This window comes from Odontesthes bonariensis, chromosome 6 (genome assembly GCF_027942865.1).
Source record: "Odontesthes bonariensis isolate fOdoBon6 chromosome 6, fOdoBon6.hap1, whole genome shotgun sequence".
Taxonomy (NCBI): domain Eukaryota; kingdom Metazoa; phylum Chordata; class Actinopteri; order Atheriniformes; family Atherinopsidae; genus Odontesthes; species Odontesthes bonariensis.
The window spans coordinates 23,393,361-23,410,743 of NC_134511.1; the positions used below are offsets into that span (position 1 = coordinate 23,393,361).

Sequence of the window (17,383 nt, forward strand, 5' to 3'; positions counted from 1 at the left end):
AGATGCAAATGGTGTATGTACCACTAGGCCGAAGAGTTCACATCTGTGACGAGGCTGAGGTAATTTTCTTGCTGCCGTTTTTTGGATGCCTTAACTGATTGGTCCGCACTTTGGCAGTGGGTGTTGATGACGAATGAGCGCTCGCCCTTATGCCCTCTGGGGTGGTGCTGCAACCCCGCGGGCCAAAGGCCAGGACAGTCATGCCCTGCACTCCTAAGCCTCCGAGCACAATTTGTGACACTTGCTGCCCCCTCCCACCACTCCCGTGACACCCAGAACAGCATTCCACGCATGCCCACCCAGTTCAGGTCTCAGCCTGGCACTCTGGGTGCAAAGGCACTCCCTTTGGAACAAAAGCAGCAGTGTCGTGCTTCAGCATGACAAGCGTGGGATGAGCAGTCCTGATCAATGCGCCTTCTTGGAATCTGGGCCTGACTATAAAGAGTTGGAGTTGGTGTGTACTGTATTGGGTAAGGCATTGTGGCCACATATTGCTACATTCTGCTGAAATAGACTCGACCCTCGTGGTTGAATGTTCATTTCAATCTGTACTGAAATGGCTTCTCTTTTGCTCACAAGATAAGAGAAAAATGGCAGTTGTACAAGCACAGCTTTAAAGTTTTCACTCTATTTTACATGATTCAAGGCAATAACGTGGATTCCTTATTTTAAATTCCAAATTTTTATCTGAGTCCTTTGTTAGTTTGGGATGAGCTATTCTAAGTTTATACATAAAACTGACATGACAATTCAGGGTTTATTTGTTTGTCTAATTGCTCATCTGTTGTTCAAAATTTTACAGCTGTGCACACGTATAGACATAGCTTGCTAAATAAGCCTTTCAGACAATAGACAGAGCAGTCTTGATCAGTTGGAACAATTAGGGCCTTTGTGTTTTGCATTTCTGCATTTGTTCTTTTTATTCCGTTTTCCACCCCTCCTATCAGCTTGCAGCTCAAACTTCAGTTTCCACTCTCAATGGCCCTCTGTATGAAGACACAGAATAGGGACTATACATACCCTGTCTTCCCTCCTCTTCTCCTGCCCTGCCTCCCCGCCTCTTTTACACTAACTGACAAGTGCATGTCCCTTGGCAGGGACCCTGACGTCACAGGTGGCTCGATAACCTCCCCGCAGTGCTTCATTCAGTGAGATCAGTTTTTGAATTGGAAGTTGAGGGAGGAGGAGGAGGCGGCAGGCAGCCCGGAGGCATCAGGTGTGCATGCAGAGAGGCAGGAGAGAAAGAGGAGAAGAGGAACAGCAAACAGATAAATGGGATCCGCAGCACTGGACATGCGATAAGTGGAGCACAGGACTGTGCTCGGTCTGAAACAATGAGTATGTCAAGATCAAGCACAGGAAAAACCATAGGAGGGAGCTTAACTTGTACTGATCATCTGGAACTGGATGGACAACACGATGCAGTAGGACAAGCAACACTTTCAATAGCTTCTCTTTGCGTTTATGCATAAGGGTAAGGAATCCTTCTCTAGTAGTTTGAAAAATATTTGATCTAATACCTCGTTGAATGCTCTGTAAAACTGCCGATGATCCCTGTAATTATGTTTGAGTAACAAGATTTGCAAGAACTTACTGTGTCATGTAATCGCATGAAAGGTGGACAAGGATGTTGTTCACTACAATCCTTTAGGATAGCCGTATTTACTGTTAATATTGGTCTAGATTTACTTGTTCTGACTGGAAAATATGTTAAAAGATGAATCCATTGATAATTTAATGTGCAGCCATGCATATATCAACTGAATCAAGTTATTCTAAATGCGGGCTGTTGAATTTGCTCAGCTTAGTCTAAATGTTGAGCAGAGTGAACATTTATGAGAGTTTTACTTATGTACAATCAGGAAACACATTTAGGTTACATGGCACTGTACTATGGAAACTCAAGCAAACAACGAGCTCTACTACGAAAGTAACAGCTTCTTTATCCAATACAATCTCTTGTGATTGGAGTCATACTCAGCAGAGGAAACAATCTCACTTCATTGGAGCATATTGACTAAAAGTGTCACCAAATGTTTTTGTTCTGCCTCGTGGAGTAACTCAAAGAGAAGAACTGAAAGATCTAAGTGGCTTTCCGGGCTTGTAAAATGTTATTTTCAGAGAGGTTAACATTTAAAGAGCTAAAAACAGAGTTTTAGAGCCAACTTTGAAACTGGCAAGCAACCATTGTGAAGACACGAGCCTTAAATCCAAGAAGTGTATTTGATTTCAGAGTCATCTTCTCTTTGTGAACCTTTTGTTCAAGTTATCAAGGCTTTGATAATTGGCTTAACCACTATTCAGGCGTCGGATGTTATACTGGTTAAAAAGTAGTCCTACAACTGACCCTTATGGTACTCCACAGCCCTATGGTAGAAAGGGCAATGGAGAGATTCGCGAGTTTTCCAAGTGGCCCACCGATCACGTCAAGGAAGAAAGGCTTATTTATCCCCTTAGCATTTTTTTTTTTTTGCCTTTTTGGAACAAGATGCTTTTGTCAGTATTACCATGCAGCAGGTAGTTTGCGGATGCCTAAAGAAAAGTACAGTTTACTACGTGTTTTTCGCGCCCTCGCGTTCGGTTGTTTTTAAAGAAAAGCGCTGGTGTCGTCATCATTTTCAGAACACCTATCATGTGGGCAGGAGTTGTCTCCATGGCAACCAAAGAATTGGACGGGAACCATCTTTGCACCTCCGTGTTTCCCCGAGTTGATTTCTATCAGACAGAAGTTAGCAAAACAAACAAACAAACAAACAAACAAACAAAAAAACAACTCAGATTAGACCGTTTTTAAGGGCAGATCGCTCCCTCGGACACTGAATATTGCCGGTAAGTTTGGGGCTCATCGCTGAACTGGTTATAAACACATGTTGAAAAAAAAAAAAAAAAACATCGCAGGACACACAAATGTGAAAAAGTGATAAAGAACACAGAACTGAACTGGCTATTCACAATCATAGTAAAATCACTGGTATTCTAATAAGAATAAGAAAAGAAAGATTTTTCAGAACAATGCAGAGTAAAATAATTATTTTACTAAAATCCTTTTGAGCAACAAATATCTACAGAATGACAAGAGTTGTCATAACATTAGGTATAACAATAGATAATAATCTTAAACAGGTTTTCCAACAGTGAGATATTTGAAAGTGTTGATTCATTCGGACAAAAAATCAGACCACATCCTAATAGCTTATGAACACATTCTGGTTACTATACTGGCTTATTTATGCAATCATGATATAGTTCGAATTAAAACAAATCAACTACAAATCTAAAATACGTGATTTCACGTCATATGCCACAAATGAAAGATTCACTCTGCGAATAACAGGCCAACGCGACAGTCTGCACATCACAGTGAGTGTACAGTTTGTGTTTATTTGTTGTGGACTATAATCAAATACTATTTAAGTGCAGATTTGAGGTCCTGTAAGCTACTTATGTATTTCTATTAACATGCTGCTTCCATGATGTTATCTTAATTTTATGGGAAGTAGGCCTACTGTATTTTATAGTGCTCCATCAGCTGACGGCACAGTTACCCTTTGCAGGTTGAGAATTCAGGGAAAACAGGTTGTAGATTACAAAGTACAAAAAGTAGTTTTTATCAAATATTAAATCTATTTCAAACTTCTTATGCAGTTTCTATGATTAAATCCAGAAAAAAATTATTAGATTATCATTATTATGTATTATTCATTGTTAAACTAATGTCTTCTGACATTGGTCTTGTGACACGTTGGATAGGCCCAATCTCCAGGTTAGAAAACTACTGATCTGAACTACTGAAGTATTTAAAATCCATCCCACCTTGATAAGCTTAAAAATACAGTAAACACGGAATATTTTATTGCAGAATGAGTACTTTTGTTACTTTGTTTGTTTGAGATTTCACATCGTAGTATTGGTTTTATTTACCTAAGTTTTAAAAAAACTTCTTGAGCCTCTGGTTGAATGGTAGCTGACTGTAGCTGACCACTCAAAGCGCTTCTAACACTACAGACCACATTCACACAGCACATCTTAAGTCTATACATAACAAGACGCTTTCATATACACAGTCATACACCAATGGATGCATCGGTAGTCATCAGTGTCTTGCCCAAGGACACTTTGACATGTAGCCCAGGGAAGCTGGAGTTGATCCACTGACCTTCTCATTGGTGGGTGACTGCTCTTCCTCCTGAGCTACTGCTCAGCAGCTCCTAAAGTCGAAGACTATAGTCCATGTCCTCGAACTGTGATAAGGACGTAACAAGGACTGTTCTCTTACTGTGCACATAGAGTCACATTTTCTTCTAAAGGGTTTACCTCCTTGTCCCTGCACTGCTTTGGGGTAATACAGGGTCATATAATGCCACAAATTCCAGGTGGTAGGTATTACTTTGTGTCTTATGTTGCTGAGTCAGCAGGTAGCTCGTCTTACCACAGTCTGCAAGGGAGAACAGTATATCACTTTCCACGGTAGTGCATAATTTATTCCTTTGAGCAGCTAAGAAACACTAGGTTAGTCATTTCTAGGCCTAGGGGTTTTGTAGCTCACTCTACAATTTTACCACACCCTGTGACTAAATGGCTTATCAATGGGAAATATGGTGAACTGTGAATGTGTGTCCTCCCTGTGGGCTCCATGTTTTTGGTACCTTTAATTATGGTGCACCTCATGGCTATACTCTAATCCACATAAAGATGACTATTTGTGGAGCTGCCATTAGCGATTTACCGTAAATAGTTATGACAACGTACCTGTTCATATGAAGGACTTTTCCTTATCTCTCTGTGAGTGTTATCTTTTGGTCCTATATGTCCAAAAAACAATTCTAAAAGCTATAAATTGAACATTGCCTTTTATTGATATCCAAATAGCTTACTTAACTCTTCTCTGTCACTGGCTATTACAGTGCACCGCTTCATATATTCCAGGTGTTCTTTGTTTTTATGTCCACCTTTCTGAAAACCAAAGAACAAAGGTCTACACATCGAGGTCACTTTCCTAATAAATGACCAAGCAGCTATCTATTACTCATTCAACGTGTGATGGTCATTGTGTTTAAGAGTCTTAATACTTATTAGATGGGATCTTGGTCGAAACTGTGACAACATAACGTAGGTCTCAGCTTTCTTGTAATTGAGAATAACAAAAAAAAAAGTCTGGGCAGCATGCAGGCAGGAAATGTGACATGTGAAGATGGATTATTAAAACAAATATGTGAAAAGAGATATGTTGTACATCTTTAAGGTTTCATTTGACTCAGCTGGACCATGACTGGCAGGAAAGGGAGGTCCATGTGCAAAGGCCTGGTCCTGGGTACACTACTGACCAGCTTCATGATCCTGCTGTACTGCCTCTCCACCCCACAGGTCCACTTCACTCTGCCTGAGTAAGACTAATAATGCTGGTGTACATGTATTTCAGAAAAACGTATGTGTAGAAATAAAGCTGTGTCAAAGTTTAAAAAAAAAAAAAAAGGTCGGCATGTTGAATGAAATGCAAGTAAAAAGCAGAATACCTATAGTTTGGATTATTTAAATGAAAATGCTGAGATAGAGAATTTAATTGTATCTTAAAATATGTTCTCATTTCAAATCCGAAACTGGAATGCCGGCATGAATTTTATTGTATAGTACAATAAAAATACATTTTGGATGATTTATTTATACATTAAATAGTGTCACAATTTTCTGTAAAGTGGGTTGTACAATTTCTCTAATTTCTTCTGCTGCTAATGTATTGTAGAGCGAAATTGATCACTTATTTTACAGAGAATTAATGACTGAAGTTTCCAAATGGCCTCTGTTTTTGGTTCCAGCTTCTCAGATTTAGTTCTTTGCTGCATATATTTCATCAGCATATTTATCCTTTGCTTGTCTCCCTCTCTGTAGGGTCCCAGTACCTTACTCTTGTGCCCACCGTCCATCCCAGCTCCAAACCAAGCAAACCACAAACAGCTCACAAAAACCATCTGAACGGCCCTGTTCTCCTAAAGTGGATATCATGTTCATGAAGACTCACAAAACAGCAAGTAGCACCTTCCTCAACATACTTTTCCGCTTCGGTGAGAAGCACCGGCTCAAATTTGCCTTCCCAGACAGCAGGAACGACTTCTTCTATCCGTCCCTCTTCCAGCGCTCACAGGTGAAAGACTACAGACCTGGAATGTGCTTCAATATCATCTGCAATCATATGCGTTTCAATGCACCTGAGGTGGCAAAGCTGCTACCTACAGACACGTCCTACATCACGATTCTGCGAGATCCTGCTGAGCTTTTCGAGTCATCGTTCCATTATTTTGGCCGACTGGTGCCTCTAACCTGGAAGATACCAGGTGATGACAAGCTGACAGAGTTCCTGCGTGACCCTCACAGCTACTTTGATCCAGAAGGCTTTAATTCTTTCTACCTCAAAAATCTGCTGTTCTTTGACTTTGGACAAGTCAACACTCTGGAGCTGAATGATCCACAGGTAGACAAGGGAATCAAATTCATCTCTAAGCGTTTCCAGCTGGTCATGTTGGTGGAATACTTTGAGGAGTCACTGATCCTGCTCAAAGATGCACTCTGCTGGGAGATGGATGACTTGCTCTTCTTCAAGCTGAATGCCCGCAAAGGATCCACTGTGTCTAAACTTACTCCTGAGCTGAGGGCCAGGGCCCTGGAGTGGAATGCAATTGACTGGAAGGTATACCAGCATTTCAACCAAACATTTTGGGAAAAAGTAGACGCATATGGACGGCAGCGTATGGCTGAGGACGTGGCAGAGCTGAGGAAGAGAAACAAGAAGATGGCATCTATCTGCATTGAGGGAGGGCGTGCTGTGGAGGCTGGAAGCATTCAGGAGACAGCCATGCAGCCCTGGCAGCCGATCGGAGAGAAATCTATCATGGGCTATAACTTGAAGAAGAATGTGGACAAAGCACATAGGAAGTTGTGCCGTAAGATGTTGATGCCAGAGATCCAATACTTAACAGAACTTGGGGTGAACCTGTGGATCACCAAGCTGTGGGGACATGTCCGAGACATCATTAACTGGTGACTACACATGCGAGGAAGAGAGGCTCATTCAACTTTGAAAAACTGTATTCCAAGAAAAGATATCCGACTGTGCATAGTTTGAGAGGTTTAAAGATTCTGCCACGTTTCTTTTCTGATTCAGCTGAAATGTAAACGGTTTAATTGTTTGCATAATACATGATTGTGCACTGTAAAGTACCCGATTGGTTGAAAATGTTGTTGACCTCACAATCTGCAAATACTGAACACGTATGCTACACGCAGCTGAAGCTTAGTATTGTTCTATGTTTGTGAGTCAATTTTCAAACATTAAAACGTTCTTTCTCTAATAGGTGTGTTTTCTAATGGAGCACCTGCATGGACTATGAAGTTCACAATTAATTAAGTTGAAACTAAGGATTGATTGTTGCCCTGCCAATTTCTGAAGGTTGTTTAAAGACATGGAGAATCGTACATAGCATTAGAAGGATTTTATCTTAAAGTCTGAGTCTATCCCGCCACAAGTGGAAACGTTTACGTTGTAAAACACTGGATCCATGCGAAAGGCTGATGTAAAAACGTTGATGTCTGTGAAGTCTAAAACTGTCCGTATCTGAAAAGAACGCATATTAGCACACAGAGGGTTGGTAATAGCAGACGTTATTTTTACATCTCATAACATGGAAATATGTTTCCCTTTAAAAACAGTAAAAGCCATGAGACATAAATACTGTGAAAACAAACTTCTTTAGATATCAACGTGGTTACTTTTGGTTGTGAAGCAGCGGCTGTATGGATGTGAAACAGACATCATCATTTATATCATCATTTATATCATGTAGTTAATTACAGACATAGCGCCTGTCATGAAAAGGTCTTACAAAGTACACGTAAAGAAAACATTAGATAAACTCAAGTTCATTTCAGAGTACATGGCGTTTGCTGAGCCTTCTGCTACATGATACAGCATTTTAGTTTCTCCAGGGCACTGTGCAGTCATAGGCAGCCCTCCCCCTTCTGCTGATATCACAGCACGAAACCTTAACGGCATTTGCATTTACCAGCTGTCTCACACTGATGGTGTATTTGAATTTTGAGTGTAAAAAAATGTAATCACTGTGAGTCAAATGAGTTTGACAGTGACAAAACAGTGTTAAGCACCAGCTTTGTGCATTTACAGAACCTTTATATCGCACCTGTTAATGCTCTGCATCATTCACTTATGTCCTCATTTGCATCCATCCACTGATATATTGTTCTTTTCATGCATCCAGTACTCTTATTGTTTTCAGTACATACAAATCAATGGATTCAGTTACTCATTTACCAGCTATTTACATAAAACAATGACCCACTGCAGCAAGGTGTTTTATTCTTAAAATAAAGTAAAATGTAACATTACATGTGATGAAAAAACAGTTTAAAAAGCTCACAATCTCCTCTCTGTCTTTAACTATTTGTTTCATCTTTATTATCATATATATTTACACTGGGGAAAAAGACTGCTCTGGATCCATTGCGCATAAATATGTATCATCTCCCATTGAAATGATAGGTGAAGTTAAATCATCAGCTTTTAAACTCACAGTGATTTATATAAGAAGATTGTCCTGTTAAAACAAGCTTTGGTTACAGATAATACACCAAGGTGACGACACCAGACCTTTGTAGATATTTCTTCTGTTTATAAGAAAATCCTATTTTTCATGAATTACAGTAAAATGTGTTTTTCACATTTATAGAATTTAAAGATGGAGATATTCCTAAGAAACGCACGAGTTTCATTAAATTGTTAAAAATTGTTATAATGATAAGAAAATTAGACGCTGCTCGCATTAATTACAGCATGTTGATCGCTTTGCAAACATAATGACATGTTCAGATTTTACCTTTGACCCAAATACAGATTCCACAGAGTCCAGATACGGAATTGGTTTTATTTTCAAGGAGACAGACAATAAACAGATCCAGAAAGTGGTCCAGAGTCCTGTGTGGAGAATCCTTAGAGTGGTGCGAGGAAGGTGGTCTTTCCAGAGAGAGCCAAGGGTCAGGTGGAGCTGGGTGGTGAGATGAGGAACGGCAGAGCGGGCAGGCAGGCAGCTTGTAGGTAGCTCCACAGGTAAGGAGATGGCGTAACAGATTCTTCTCGGGGAAACCAATGGGATAACCTGGAGGCAGTTAACACGAAGTCAACAAGTCATCTGGTAAGTACACAGGACATAGTCGATAACTTTAACATGAAATTTCAACAAAAGGCCAGAGAGACTACCAGTAACGTTAATCATCCAGCACAGAGTGAAGGCTCTGCCGTTCCTTTGTTCCCAGCACCCTGATGAGGCTGATGAGCTCCACCTGTGAGGCTGCCCAGGTTCTCCACCAAGATCCTCACTAGGAAAGATGTAACACTCGCACTCACATATACACACACACAGGACTCTGACACATAAAGGTAAAGCGAGAAAAAATGTAACTGTCTATGAGAATCCTTATTTGTTTCTTTACAGACATTGATGTATCTTGGTAGGAAAGTACCAGAGGCATTACTAATACTAACAGTACTTTGTTAAACCATGTAATGTATAAGTGTAAATAAAGTAAATCGATTGGCAGGGATTTCTATGAAGCAGTAGCAATCTACATCTGCAACAGTAATCTGGCTGAGATAAAAGAAAAAGAAAATGATTTATGAGCTCAGTCAACACTTACATCTCTCATCAGAATCAGAATCAGAAAAAACTTTATTTATCCCCGAAGGGCAATTAGAAGGGCGAATGTTCTATTAAAAGCTGTGTTCAGAGCTGGAGGCAGAGAGTTGGGAGTGGCTTACGCAACAGTGGAAAGCAATGAGACCACGTGGTTTCACCATAATATCTCACATAGGAACAAAAAAAAAAAAAAAGAAAAAAGAAAAAAACAATCAGAGAAAGAATATCTCTGCCAAGGCTCAACAACAAAAACCTGGATAGGAATCAACACCCAAAAGGCATCACCTCCATTTGGGTCATATCACACCTTTGGATGAGCTTACATTCAAATCCTTCCACAACTTTTTGAGGAAACTAAAATAATAATAATAATAATAATAATAAAAATAAACACCAATAGGTGGAATTGATGACCTACATGATGACCAGGTAACAGACGAAGTGCTGATCAAGGTCAAGGGCCTGTGACTCACGACCAGCCAGCTGAAACTGAGGAAACAGTTGAGAAAACAATTCAAAAGAGTTTGTCCAGCTGCTTTCCACACAAGCTTATATGATCCTTACGGACGTGTGTGTGAGAAATGACGCTGATAATTAAGACCTTCTGGACTAAAGGTTTTAAATAGTGTTACTAAATAATTTACGTGTGGCAAAAAGTCAGAGATAAGAACAGCTTTTATCAAAAACATCTCCTGCCCTGTCCAAAGTCACCGAACACATTTATAACTGTTGCGCCTTATTATGATCACATTCACGGATGTACAAACTGCATATCTGATCATAATTACATGTAAATCGTGTAAATAACAGTTACACTTGTTGGCAAAGGGCTCACTGGATCATAATTATATATAATTAATAACTTTATTTATTCATTGGGTGACTCTTGCATCTATAACTTCTGCATTGCACACAAATACAGATTATGGTTGTCCTGTATCTTGTTTCCAACATTACAGGAAGTGAAGTCCCCACCAGTCTCGCGGGGGCGTAGTTGTCTGATCTCCATGATAGCGGCACTCTTATTTTGCTAGTTTAGTTTTTGTACCTATTACCCTTCTACAAACTCATTCTATAATTATTGAACTCAACGAAGTATCAGACCGTTCGAGCAGATATTTTGGTGTAACTTGAGCTGCCAACCGTTCATGTTTATTCGCTGAAAGTGTTTCTTTATTTGCTGTGTAGCAGTAGCATGAAGCTAGCTAGCCAAGCCGAGCTGTGAGGATAGCTAAAAGCTAACTGTCAGCCAAAGGAGCGGAGTTTCTACCTTTACACAAAGCTGACTTTAGTGTAATCTACACTAATGCAACAGCCGAATTAGCGGTGGTAGAAGTAGTTGCTCTTGAGCTGGAGGACCGTCATCGACGATGCCGTTAACAGAGGAGGTGCCTGCGGATGAGTGGCCCTGAGGACTGACCCAGTTGGATGAGTTTGCGAAAAATGTCCTGCAAATCAACGAAAGTGGCCCCGAGTGTTGATTTCGACCACAGCTGCTCCGACAGTGTGGAATATTTGACGCTAAACTTTGGCCCATTTGAGACTGTTCATCGTTGGAGAAGACTCCCTCCGTGTGATGAGTTTGTTGGTGCAAGGTAACATGCTGACAGATGAAAAGTATCATCACAAATCATCCCACATATTTATTTCTGCTCACCCTGAGACTCGTGTATCATCACACAGGCGCAGCAAACACACTGTTGTTGCTTACAGGGATGCCATTTACGTGTTTGGGGGAGACAACGGGTGAGTATTGCTTGACACTGACAGGTGTTTTGTCTGTGTGGACACCACAAACAGTATGTCACAGTTCTGTGCCACCCAACAGGAAGAACATGCTGAATGATTTGCTCCGCTTTGATGTGAAGGACTGCTCTTGGTGTCGGTAAGGCTGCAGCATGCTTAAGAAATAAGCACGTAGAACACAAAATATGATTGAACTCCAGTTAATGATGTTTTTCACAGGGCTTTCACCACTGGAACTCCTCCAGCTCCCAGATACCACCACTCTGCTGTGGTCTATGGCAGCAGCATGTTTGTTTTTGGTATTTTTTATTTTTTTTAAATTCATATTTAAACGTTCCATTCATTCAACCTTTACTCAAACTTAAGTGGTATCACTATAATGTTCTACTCTGATATCTTTCAGGGGGCTACACTGGAGACATCTACTCAAATTCAAACCTGAAAAATAAAAATGACCTTTTTGAGTACAAGTTTGCCACAGGGCAGTGGACCGAATGGAAAGTGGAAGGAAGGTAACATGTTTATTCATCCATCCATCCATCCATCTATTTTCAATTTTATTCATACATTTGTATTTCTTAAGAGACTTATGAACATCTTTTAACACCTGGAAAGGACGATTATTTGAACAGTTTGTTTAAAGAAAGAACATTATATGAATTTCTTTGTTTATATTAGCAATATGCATTAAAAGCCTGGACAAGGGAAATTAATGCTTACCTAGCAGGTACTTACCTGGACTCATCAGTTTGATGTGTCTGTTGTAGCTTGCCAGTGGCCAGATCCGCACATGGTGCTACAGTTTACAATGATAAGCTGTGGATATTTGCTGGCTATGATGGAAATGCAAGGTATGATTGAAACCATTTTCCTTTTTTCAGAGCCGCATATTGATTTATGTGCTCAGTCTCGATTGATTTATTTATTTTTTTTTCTTTGTGTGTAGGCTGAATGACATGTGGACCATCAATCTGCAGGATCGAGAGCATGCATGCTGGGAAGAGGTCGGTTAAAGTCCTCACCAAGAATTAAAAAAAGAAAAATCATTTAAACTAAAAGGCCCAGAAATGCTGCACATGTGTTGATGTTTCTCTTTGTCTTCTCGCCCATCAGATTGATCAGAGCGGTGAGATTCCCCCCTCTTGCTGCAACTTCCCGGTAGCTGTATGCTGGGACAAGATGTTTGTATTTTCTGGTCAGAGTGGAGCCAAGATCACCAATAACCTCTTTCAGTTTGAGTTTAAAGGCCACATGTAAGCAAAACCTTTGATTACAAAGCCTGTTTACTCATGTTGTTGATATCAATTGAAGTGAAATGGTGCTTCTCAATCCATCTTCTCAGGTGGACACGTATCCCAACTGAGCATTTACTGCGAGGCTCCCCGCCACCTCCCCAGAGACGTTATGGGCACACAATGGTTGCTTTTGACCGCCACCTATATGTATTTGGAGGTGCTGCTGACAACACTCTGCCCAATGAGCTGCACTGCTATGATGTGGACTCTCAGACTTGGGAGGTGATCCTGCCCAGCCTTGACAGTGAGGTAGGAACCAAAAACAATCAGAAATAACTGCTATTAGATGTTACAATGGATGAGTGATATCACAAACGTGTTTTGTTAACATAGTACAAGAATACATTTGTTTAGCACTTTACGTCAGAATCGATCCTCCTCACAATAGTATGACGTTCCCTATAGCAAACCCCGAATATGCAGTTAAACACATTTGTTATTGAACCTTACAGGTTGTTAAGCAGTGGTGAAACACTCCCCCAACAGAAGCTGATTCATTTATTTATTTCTTATCGCTCAGATGCCCAGTGGGAGACTCTTCCATGCTGCTGCTGTGATTCAAGATGCCATGTACATCTTCGGAGGGACAGTGGACAACAACGTACGCAGCGGTGAGATGTACAGATTCCAGGTAGGTGTGAATGACTGTGGAAATATTCACATATGTTGCTTAAGAATGTTTTATGTCATTAAGACACTGGTCAAAAAAACACTTTGCTGCCTAAAGGTGAGATCACAAACTGAAGCAGAAATGTGTCTCTTGCAGTTCTCGAGCTACCCAAAGTGTACCCTCCACGAGGATTATGGCAAACTGTGGGAGAACCGACAGTTTTGTGACGTGGAGTTTATACTGGGAGAGGTGGGTTTTCATCGCTGTACAGGGCTGACACCCCTAAACCGCTGACTAAGATTACAAAGGGACTTTTATGTGGTCTGCCTAACGTGTGTTTTCCCATTGCTCTGCCTCCTTGTTTGTTATTTACAGAGAGAGGAGAGAGTCTTGGGGCATATTGCCATAGTGACTGCGAGATGTCAGTGGCTGCGCAAGAAAATCCTGCAGGCTTGTGATAGGCAGCAGCAGGTCAGAGTCACACAGCCAGAGCACCTCATATCCTCTGTGACAGCAGGAGTGTCTGAATATATCTCTGAAATCACACAGTGGTCATAGGATTTGCCTAACCTCCAACTCCCTTGTTCTATATTCAAATTTGATATGACCGTTTTCCTTTCTGTCTAGAAAAGCTACGGCGACAATGGTATGAGGCACTGGATGTTTTGAACTAAATAGAAAATAAGTAAATGTGTAGCTGAGGAACAAAATCAACACATCTCGTGTCCAAATTGAAACAAAACAATTGTAACAGCAGGAGGTCAGTATTCTTTTCATTTGTTGTATTGCAGAGGACCAAACAGGAGAGCAGTGAGGAAATTGACGAGGCTGCTGGAGGCCCGAGGGATATCCCAGCGAGCAATAGACCATCGGGCACACAGCCCCTGCTGGAGGTATCCATCAGGGAAGCAGAGGCCCAGCCTTTTGAAGTCTTAATGCAGTTTCTCTACACAGACAAGATCCAGTACCCCCGCAGAGGTAGCTCTGTCCTCATACTTCTCTGTTTTTTTTATGGCGCATGCAATTAATTCAAGAAGATGAAAAAGATTCTATTTGTTTTTGTCTCGACTGTCTATGCAGGTCATGTCCAGGACGTTCTTCTGATCATGGATGTATACAAACTGGCCTTAAGCTTTAAGCTTTCACGGCTGGAGCAGCTTTGTGTGCAGTACATCGAGGCATCTGTGGACCTGCAGAATGTTCTCAGTGTATGTGAAAATGCCAACAAGCTGCAACTGGACCAGCTTAAGGTACATCCAGATAACAGTTAAAAGACTTGAAAAGCCCAGTTGAAAACGCTGTTTCTACTGACCTCTAGTGGTTGAATTACAAAGTGCTTTAATTAAAGTTTCAGAAGTAAGAGGTTCAAATATTTCAACCAGTCGGCTTGGTGTTAAGAAAAAAAGTTGGGGAGAGGTGATTATTGATTTTCACACTAATACCAAAAAATCTATTTCTTTCTCCAGGAGCACTGTCTTAATTTTGTGGTGAAGGAGTCCCACTTTAACCAAGTGATCATGACAAAAGAGTTTGAGCGTCTTTCCACCCCGCTGATAGTGGAGATAGTGCGGCGAAAGCAGCAGCCTCCGCCCAGGGTTTATTCGGACCAACCTGTGGACATTGGGACCTCCTTGGTTCAGGACATGAAGGCTTACCTGGAGGGAGGCGGCCTGGAGTTCTGCAACATTATTCTGCTGTTGGATGGCCACCCACGACCTGCACATCAAGCCATACTGGCAGCCCGATCCAGGTAGAGGAACACATGTTTTACGTGTGAACTTTCTTTTTTCTTTCTAAATCATTGAAATCTTGCTCCGTTTGAGCTTGGTGACATGACTTGTAATCTTTACACTGACATCCTGCAGTTACTTTGAGGCAATGTTCCGCTCCTTCATGCCAGAGGACGGTCAGGTAAATATATCCATCGGTGAGATGGTCCCCAGCAAGCAGGCTTTTGAGTCTATGCTGCGTTATATCTATTATGGTGATGTCAACATGCCTCCAGAGGATTCCCTGTATCCTTCTCAAACTATGGCAAAGACCAGATCATTTAACAAATACACTGAAAATGTTTACTTTGTGCTAGAAGGTCTACTTTAAAAAAAATATAATTTCTGTTTAGATCTTTAAAAATATTAGACTGTGTGCTCCTACACAGAAATTTGTGCTGCTTGAGTTAAGTCACTAAAATGGGAAGTTTTGCTCCGATAGGAAAAATGCCTTTTTGTATTCTTATGTAAACAGTTGGGAATGGTTTTGTTCAAGGTAGAATTAGAAGTGACTTTTTGGTAGTGATTCAGTGTGACTAAGATTTGGGACACAACTCTGTGATGCATTAAAACAAAGCACCTTTTAAACTCCTTTTATGACAACTTATGACTTGTCATGTCAGTGATGCACATAGAGAACTTGTCTTTCTCCTCCTTGACCTGTGATGAACAGCTATTTGTTTGCTGCACCGTATTACTATGGGTTCTCCAATAACAGGCTGCAGGCTTACTGTAAGCAGAATCTGGAGATGAACGTCACTGTGGAGAATGTCTTGCAGGTATTTATGTTTTTCATCCGTGGGGGGGGGGGGGGGGGGGGTTTGTGACCTAGTTGTACCACGATGTCCCTTTCTTTTAGAATGAACAATTTCTTCTCTCAGTTCTCCCTCGATATTTCTCCCCACAGATTATGGAGGCAGCTGACAAGACCCAGGCTCTGGACATGAAGAAACACTGCCTCCATATTATTGTCCACCAGTTCATAAAGGTGGGTGGGCTTGTGTCCGGAGCCCTGAGGGTGTGCTGCCCGGTCGCTGCAGCTGAGCTAACCCTCTAGTCGTGTCTTCTTTGTGGGAATCTGACACCTTTGGCCTTTTAGTGGATCACCCTCCATCTTCTACATAAAGATGAGACTGTTTACAGCTTGGCCGGCTGAATAAGCATAAGGGTCACAGTGGCACTCTGATTATTGTTTGTTATCCAAAGAAACAGTGAAGCACTCAATTTTCACTTCACTGGAGTGTTAGCTCTGCTGTTGATGTTTCTGTGAAGCTTCCTTCAGCTGTTTTTCATTTTTCATGCATGTGCAAACAACAGCTGCTTATTGCCCGTTTTACACTGACTCATTGTCTTAAGTTATGTCGCATTTTTTCATTTTGTTTTGTTCTCCTCCCCTCCCAAAGGTATCCAAGCTCCCCAACCTGCGGTCTCTCAGCCAGCTGCTCTTGTTGGACATCATTGAGTCTCTAGCTACACACATATCAGACAAACAGTGTGCAGAGATGGGCTCCGATATTTAGGATAACTCCTAAGGCTTTTTTGTTTTTTTTTCTTCTTTCTGCCACACCTAATTCTAGCCATTCCCCCGTCCCTAACACCTCATTTCGGACCTTGCATGTGTCAGACCTCTGTACAATAGTTGCCTTTTTACCTACACTGTATCAGGTTGTTCTTGTGTCGCGCTCTGCACGCGAGTCAGGAGTGAAACCGGTTTCTTGCTTAGAAATCTTATAGAATGTAGAAAAAAACTTTTAAAAAAAATCCCCTTTTCATGTTTACTTTGTTGTTTATTTATTTTGTATACATAAAAAAAATCGCAAAGATATTCTTGGCTCAGAATGTCTTTTTTTTGTCGGAATGTTTTTTTTATATATAAATTTGCAGCTTATTGTATAAACCTTTTTTTTTTTTTGACACTAGAAATGTACCAGGGCTGTTTGTAAGAGATCTGTTCTTTAATTTAAAACAGTTGTATAATTTATCTAAATCGTTATGAATTACTTGTATTATTCTTAGCTGCAACACAGTTATAAAACCATAAAAATATCCAGTTCGTGGGAACCATTTGTTTCAGATCTTTATGAAAATAATGTTGCCGTTACTAATGACAAAATCTATGCATACAACATTGTAATGTGTAATGTCAGTATAGTGTTATGAAATATATACCTACATGGGTTTAATGTATTTCAAGCCTTAATAAATCTAATGTAAAAGTGAGTCATATTCTTATGAGTGTTTATGCTCCCCTTTGTCCTGGTATTG

At 40.7% G+C, this 17,383-nt stretch overlaps 2 protein-coding genes across 3 annotated transcripts; both read left to right on the plus strand.

The window, feature by feature from the left end:
• Positions 1-989: 989 nt before the first annotated feature.
• gal3st1a (galactose-3-O-sulfotransferase 1a) lies at positions 990-7,255 on the plus strand. Of its 2 annotated transcripts, XM_075468033.1 has the most exons (3): positions 990-1,474; positions 5,243-5,384; positions 5,887-7,255. In XM_075468033.1, the coding sequence occupies exons 2-3, from the start codon at positions 5,266-5,268 to the stop codon at positions 7,034-7,036; spliced, it is 1,269 nt and encodes a 422-aa protein (XP_075324148.1). In that variant the 5' UTR covers positions 990-1,474; positions 5,243-5,265; the 3' UTR covers positions 7,037-7,255. The 2 variants fall into 2 exon arrangements, with proteins under 2 accessions (XP_075324148.1, XP_075324149.1); XM_075468034.1 differs by lacking the exon at positions 990-1,474 and having other exon boundaries at positions 5,200-5,384.
• A 3,424-nt stretch (positions 7,256-10,679) lies between these two features.
• lztr1 (leucine zipper like post translational regulator 1) lies at positions 10,680-17,338 on the plus strand. Its single transcript, XM_075468035.1, has 19 exons — positions 10,680-11,293; positions 11,382-11,444; positions 11,527-11,583; positions 11,664-11,743; positions 11,848-11,956; positions 12,212-12,295; positions 12,391-12,448; positions 12,558-12,697; positions 12,787-12,988; positions 13,260-13,370; positions 13,506-13,598; positions 13,725-13,820; positions 14,141-14,327; positions 14,430-14,599; positions 14,816-15,099; positions 15,215-15,364; positions 15,792-15,897; positions 16,026-16,106; positions 16,522-17,338. The coding sequence occupies exons 1-19, from the start codon at positions 11,127-11,129 to the stop codon at positions 16,636-16,638; spliced, it is 2,355 nt and encodes a 784-aa protein (XP_075324150.1). The 5' UTR covers positions 10,680-11,126; the 3' UTR covers positions 16,639-17,338.
• Positions 17,339-17,383: the final 45 nt, after the last annotated feature.